General features: G+C 49.9%; 1 protein-coding gene across 1 annotated transcript in view; it reads left to right on the top strand.

Moving 5' to 3' along the window:
- BPIFB4 (BPI fold containing family B member 4) overlaps positions 1–4321 on the top strand; it is a 31333-nt gene extending 27012 nt beyond the window's left edge. The window contains exons 13-15 of the mRNA XM_015407105.1: positions 2201–2264; positions 3478–3554; positions 4298–4321. Of these exons, the coding sequence (XP_015262591.1) occupies positions 2201–2264; positions 3478–3554; positions 4298–4321 (165 nt within the window). The remainder of the gene's footprint in view (positions 1–2200; positions 2265–3477; positions 3555–4297) is intronic.
- The last annotated feature ends 2486 nt before the right edge of the window (positions 4322–6807 follow it).

A 6807-nucleotide genomic window follows, 5' to 3' on the forward strand; every position in this document is an offset into this window, starting at 1 on the left:
CCAATCATTCTAGTTTAACCATGAAAGATGAATTCTGCAGTTGATTCGAGGACGGCTTTCAGTTCCTTCAAATCGTTTCTTTGTGAAGCAGAAATGCTGATTGATACAGCGCTGCAAAACAAGTAACCTCAGTATGCATAAGCTCGTAGGGAGATTCGGAGACTTTTGCATGTTTGTGTGGTGTCTTACAGATTGCTCATGTGTGTGGTCCTGGTAAAACACCACTGGAACTCGTGGGCACTGAATGAAATTGCTGAGCGGTCAGGTTAGAACAGATAAAAGAAAGTCCTTCTTCACCCAAAGGGTGGTTTACCCATGGAATTCACTGCCACAGGAGGTGGTGGCGGCTACAAGCATGGACGGCTTCAAAAGGGAATTAGATAAGCATATGGAGCAGAGGTCCATCAGTGGCTCTTAGCCACAAGGTATAGATAGGGACTCTGGGGCAAGGGATGCTCTGTCTTCTTGGTGCTTGGGGGGGGGGTCAACAGTGGGAGGGCTTCTAGTGTCCTGGCCCCACTGGTGGACCTCCTGATGGCCCCTGGTATTTTTGGCCAATGTGTGACAGAGTGTTGGACTAGATTGACCATTGGCCTGAACCAACATTGGCTTACGTTCTTATGTTAAAAGAATGTTGATGGAACTCTGTTCATCAATGTTATAAATGAGTTTGAGCATATCACTGGCATGTGGGAGAGATACATTGAAACTGATAGCTGTGGTCAGTTGTGCAGATGCATCACTCTATATGTTCACACACAGCCAGTTTGGTGTAGTGGTTAAGAGTGCAGACCTTAATCTGGGATAACCGGGTTTGATTCCCCCACTCCTCCACTTGCAGCTGCTGATGTCAGCTTCGGTCGGTCACAAGTTCTGTCAGAGCTGTTCTCTCAAGATCAGTCCTCGAGAGAGCTCTCTCAGCCCCACCTACCTCACAGGGTGTCTGTTGTGGGGAGGGGAAGGGAAAGGAGTTTGTGAGCCGTTCTGAGACTCCTTTGTGTACTGAAGGGCGGGGTACAAATCCAATCTCCTACTCCTCCTCTTCTTCTTCTTCTGGATTGTCTGGAGAACCAGTTTGGTGTAGTGTTTAAGTGCGCGGACTCTAATCTGGGAGAACCGAGTTTGATTCCCCACTCCACTTGCAGCTGCTGGATGACCTTGGGCAAGCCATAGTTCTGATAAGAGCTGTTCTTGAAAAAGAGCTCTCTTAGTCCCACCTACCTGACACAGGGTGTCTGTTGTGGGGAGGGGAAGGGGAAGGAGTTTGTAAGCCGCTCTGAGACTCCTTCGGGTAGTAAAGGGTGGGATATAAATCCAATCTCTTCTTCTTCTTCTACCTCCCAGAGTGTCTGTTGTGGGGAGGGGAAGGGAAAGGAGTTTGTAAGCCGCTCTGAGACTCCTTTGGGTAGTGAAGGGCGGGGTATAAATCCAATCTCCTCCTCCTCCTCCTTCCTCGTCCTCCTCCTCTTCTTCTTCTTCTTCTTCTTCTTCTTCTTCTTCTTCTTCTTCTTCTTCTTCTTCTTCTTCTTCTTCTTCTTCTTCGCCAGGAATTGATTTCACCAGAAATCTGCTGCATGCAGATAGACCAGGGGTCCCCGATGGGGTGCCCACGGGCATCAGAGTGCCTATTGACACCTTTCCAGCTGTGCAGATTGTTGAAAATGTTGCTTTGACAGCAGCTGCCAGTACAGCAGAACCATCTTTCCTGTACAACTGAAGATAAGCTGCGGCAGCCATTTTGTGGCTGGCTCTGCCTCTTGTGGCAGCCATTTTGCGACTGCGCCCACCGTGCTGTGTCAAAAGAATTCCAAAGGTGCCGTCAGGCTCGGAAAGGCTGGGGACCCGTGAAATGAAACACCTTTGGTTGTCTCTAAGAATATCTATGTCCACCTCGCAAGCACGTCTGACCTCTAAGGAAGATTCAGCAGCAGTCTCAAAATTTCTACCTGAGGCCGAGAAAAAAACTTTTCTGGATTCTAGGGGAAGTTTGCAGCAAACAGTAATTCTTGGAGTGCACTGCAAAGTCAAGAATTCAGAGCCCAGAGGGTCTGCAGCTGAGACTGACTGAAAGCGCCCTCAGCTCTAAAATGTAGGCGCTGTTAAATCCAGTCCCCCTGGGATGGGAGGGAGGGGGGAGTTGTAGATATTTACTGCCCTTGGATAAGATGAGAATGCTCAACCTCTTCTCTTGTTGACACAGGTTTCGCTCCTGGAGGGATTGGTTGGCAAGATTTTTGAGATCGCCTTCCTTCCAGCAATGAACAGTAAGAAGGACCTTCCAACCACTGCGGTTTAGAGTTCGGCATCAGTAGGCTCTGCCCTGAAGTCCCTGCCCTTGGCCTGAAATGGGATGGTTATGGCAGGGAGAAGGGAGTTAACGGGCCTGTGGTTTGCATTTCATGAAACAAAAAGCTCAGAGCTACAACTTCAGAAAAATGTTGCAGATCAAATGGGAAGGAAATTTTTAAAGCCCTAGGGGCGTTCCCACCACACCACCCCATATTATAAATCAGGGGTTTCTTACATGGCACCCGCGGGCACCTAACAACATGGCACCCGCGGGCACCCACCAAGAGATTATAGAAAACAGGAAGGGTGGATGGCGCTTTTGCCCAATTCATGTAAAGGGAATAGGCGGGTTAGATGCCTTCAAAATAAAGACAAATACTGCCAGATGAAGGTTTCTTAGATAGCTCAATATGTATAGTTATTTATTTTTATTTATTAATTTATTACGGGTTTTTTGTACCACATCTTCTCCTATGTGATCTCAGAGTGGTTTACCATAAAACATTCAACAATAAAATACATACTTATGTGTGTACGGGTGTATGCAAGAAAATATTTTTTAAAGAACATGTTCAATTTAAAAGGCAACTTGTTACATGGAATCGAAATGTTGAAGAGTTACTACTAAAGTTCTGTATAACCTTACTCCTGGACATTTTATGATTGGTTCCACCTCATGCGGCAGCCATTTTATGGCAGCCATTTTGTAGCTACGCCCCTAACCCTGTGTCGGAATTCCAAAGGTGCCCTCAGGCTCAAAAAAGACTGGGAGCCAGTGTTCCCTCTAAGCTGAGTTGGTGTGAGCTAGCTCACAGTTTTTCAGCCTCTGGCTCACACATTTTTGTCTTAGCTTAGGAAGGAGGGCTCCAGAGCAAACTAATTGATGCAGCAGCCAAATCACCTGCTCACCACTTTAATGCCAGGAGCTCACAAAGTAGATTTTTGCTCACAGGATTCCATAGCTTAGAGGGAGGATTGCTGGGGACCCCTGCTGTAAATGTTGCTAGCTTAACAAGAACTCTCCATGCCCCTCTGGAAATGCCTGAACTATTCTTTTGCCCAAGCCAGACCCCAGACTCTGCACGAGGTGAAAACTGGTGGCAGGGAACACAACAACAGAGGAGAGGAACCCCCCCCCGGTCTCCACTTGTCTGGAAACCCAAGAGAGTTTCTTCTTTCTGCTTGCAGGTGTGTTAGGAGGGGGCGTCCCTCTCCCCAAACTGCTGGACATCGACTTCAACAATGCAGACATTGATGTCATTGAAGTAAGTGTTTCCACCTCCATCCGGTTGCCATCACAAACTCCTGAAAGACCTCTGCCTGAGACCCTGGAGAGCCATGGGAAGGGGCCGTGGCTCATGCAGAAGGTCCCAGGTTCAATCCCTGGCAGCATCTCCAGTTAAAAGGACCGGGCAGGAGGGGATGGGAAAGACCTCAGCCTGAGACCCTGGAGAGCCATGGGAAGGGGCCGTGGCTCATGCAGAAGGTCCCAGGTTCAATCCCTGGCAGCATCTCCAGTTAAAAGGACCGGGCAGGAGGGGATGGGAAAGACCTCAGCCTGAGACCCTGGAGAGCCATGGGAAGGGGCCGTGGCTCATGCAGAAGGTCCCAGGTTCAATCCCTGGCAGCATCTCCAGTTAAAAGGACCGGGCAGGAGGTGATGGGAAAGACCTCTTTGCCTGAGACCCTGGAGAGCCATGGGAAGGGGCCGTGGCTCATGCAGAAGGTCCCAGGTTCAATCCCCGGCATCTCCAGTTGAAAAGGACCAGGTAGGAGGTGATGTGAAAGACCTCTTTGCCAGAGACCCTGGAGAGCCACGGTCAGTCTGAGCAGACAAGACTGAGCCTGATGGACCGAGGGTCTGAGTCAGTATAAGGCAGCTTCATGTGTGCAGAAACTAAGCAGGTACAGAATCCACTGATGAAGGATGTTCTGCAAAAACAGAAAGCCAAAGACATGGGAGGGGAGGCGGCCGAGAGAAAACCTCTCTGTTTTTTCTCTCCATCAGGATCTGCTTGTGCTCTCTGCATGATGTGAATCGAGAAGGAGCGGTGCAGAAGGAGCAAGACGGGAAGGTCCGTTCCAGAGCAGGGTGGAGCCTCGCCCCCCCCCCCCCCCCCGCGCAAGCAGCCCAGCACAAGAGCCAGTTTGGTGTGGTGGTTAAGTGTGCGGACTCTAATCTGAGAGAACCGGGTTTGATTCCCCACTCCTCCACTTGCACCTGGCTGGATGACCTTGGGCAAGCCATAGCTCTGATAAGAGCTGTTCTTTAAAAAAGAGCCGTTTCTGTGAAGAGCTCTCTCAGCACCACCTACCTCCCAGGGTGTCTGTTGTGGGGAGGGGAAGGGAAAGGAGTTTGTCAGCCGCTCTGAGACTCCTTTGGGTACTGAAGGGCGAGGTATAAATCCAATCTCTTCTTCTTCTTCTACCTCGCAGGTTGTCTGTTGTGGGGAGGGGAAGGGAAAGGGGTTTGTAAGCCGCTCTGAAACACCTTTGGGTAGTGAAGGACAGGGGGTATAAATCCAATCTCTTCTTCTTCTTCTTCCAGGGCAGGCAGTCTCCAAGCAGTGTTTGCCTCTGTCCATTTAGGAGCCCCGTGCGGTTTCTGCGGGCAGCCAGCTTCACAGCAGCTTCGCCGTGTTCTATGATGTGCGCACATCCGTGTACATTTTGGGCTTCTTGCTTTACCAACTTCAATAAAAGTTTCTGCCTCCCCTGCATTTGGAGCGACTGAGTCTCTCAGATTCTGCATCTGCTGCGGCAGCTAAAAAGACCCCCCCCCCCCCACCCGGCAGCTACGAAAGGACCAATAAATTAATGATCTCTGCTGAGGAGGCAATTAACAGGTTGATCAGAGCTCCTAATGGAGCCCGAGGGTGGAGATATAAATCGGAGCGACACACTTCCTTTGCCGCTGCCTGACATTGGGGATTTCTATCGACTTCCTAGGAAGAAAGAGAATAATTTATTGCAGGCCTGTTCTTCATGCCAGGCAAAAAAACAGGGACGTTTCTCAAGCGCAGACATTCCGGGAGAATTAAGCTGCCTGAGAAGGAACAGGAGTCTTTGGAGCAGTGACGGGAAAACTCACTCCCAACCTAATCTGTATTTGGCGTGGCATTTCTGGGGCTTCTTGGAGAAAGTTGGCTAGTTGCATACACACCCTCCCCACAGCCACTTGATACAAAAATTGAGAGAGGAAATGTGTTATTAGAGCCAGTTTGGTGTAGTGGTTAAGTGCGTGGACTCTAATCTGGGAGGACCGGATTTGATTTCCCCACTCCTCCACATGCAGATGCTGGTATGACCTTGGGTCAGCCACAAGTTCTCTCAGAGCTGTTCTCTCAAGGGCAGTTCTCTCAGCCCCACCTACCTCACAGTCAACAACTCTCTTTAGGCAGTGAAAGTTTATTGAGTTGTATGCAAGATCCAGAAAGTCACCTGTGTTAGGAAAAATTACATCCTCTAAAAGCAAAGATCTCGTTCACTCCCTCACACACTCACCCCCATCTGCAGGAATGCCCTCCCCCAAAAAACTATGGCAACCCAAGTGAGGGTAGCATAGCAGGGTTTGACACTATTGTGGTGGGGGGAAATTGTAAGCTGCTCTGAGACTCCTTTGGGTAGTGAAGGGTGGGATATAAATCCAATCTCTTCTTCTTCTTCTTTTCTCTCAGCCCCGCCTACCTCACAGGGTGTCTGTTGTGGGGAGGAGAAGGGAAAGGAGACTGTAAGCCGCTCTGAGACTCCTTGAGTAGTGAAGGGCGGGGTATGAATCCAATCTCTCCTCCTCCTCCTGTGCCTCAGCTTTCCCTGAAGCAAAGTGAGAGGAGCGAGGTCAGACAAGCTATAAGGGAAGAAGGAATCATAGAATCATAGAATCATAGAACTGGGGGGACTTGGCAGCCCTACTTGCAGGTCATCTAGTCCAACCCCCTGCGGGAAAGGCGGAGTCAGCCCTTAAAAGGAATGCACTGCAAAAGTCCCAGCTTAGTCAAAGCAGCCCCCTCACCAGCTAATTTGTTGCTAGGGGATGGGAGGTTGCAAAGAGAACTCATGTTTGCAGAGTAGGGTTGCCAGGTCTGGGTAGGAAAACACCTGGAGACTTTGGGGGTGGTTCCAGGAGAGGGCGGGGTTTGGGGAGGCGAGAGATCGCAGCATGGTACAATGCCACGGAATCCACCCTCCAAAGCAGCCATTTTCTCCAGGGGAGCTGATCTCTGCTGACTGGAGATCAGTTGTAAAAGCAGGAGATCCCCAGGCCCCACCTGGAGGCTGGCAACCCTATTGCAGAGGTAATGTCACGTAAGGGAACAGTGTGGCCAGTCAGCCAACAGATATCTCACATCTCAGAGAAAATTGTATGCAACGAGTGCTCGTAAATGGCTCTGCGTCTACGTGGAGGGAAGTCTCGAGTGGAGTGCCGCAGGGCTCGGACCTAGGCCCGGAGTTTTTCAATGTTTTTATAAATGACCTGGAGGAAGACATAGAGGGGATGCTCATCAAATCTGCAAATGA

The sequence above is a fragment of the Gekko japonicus genome, unplaced genomic scaffold (genome assembly GCF_001447785.1).
Source record: "Gekko japonicus isolate JY-2015 unplaced genomic scaffold, Gekko_japonicus_V1.1 scaffold3035, whole genome shotgun sequence".
NCBI classification, from domain to species: Eukaryota; Metazoa; Chordata; class Lepidosauria; order Squamata; family Gekkonidae; genus Gekko; species Gekko japonicus.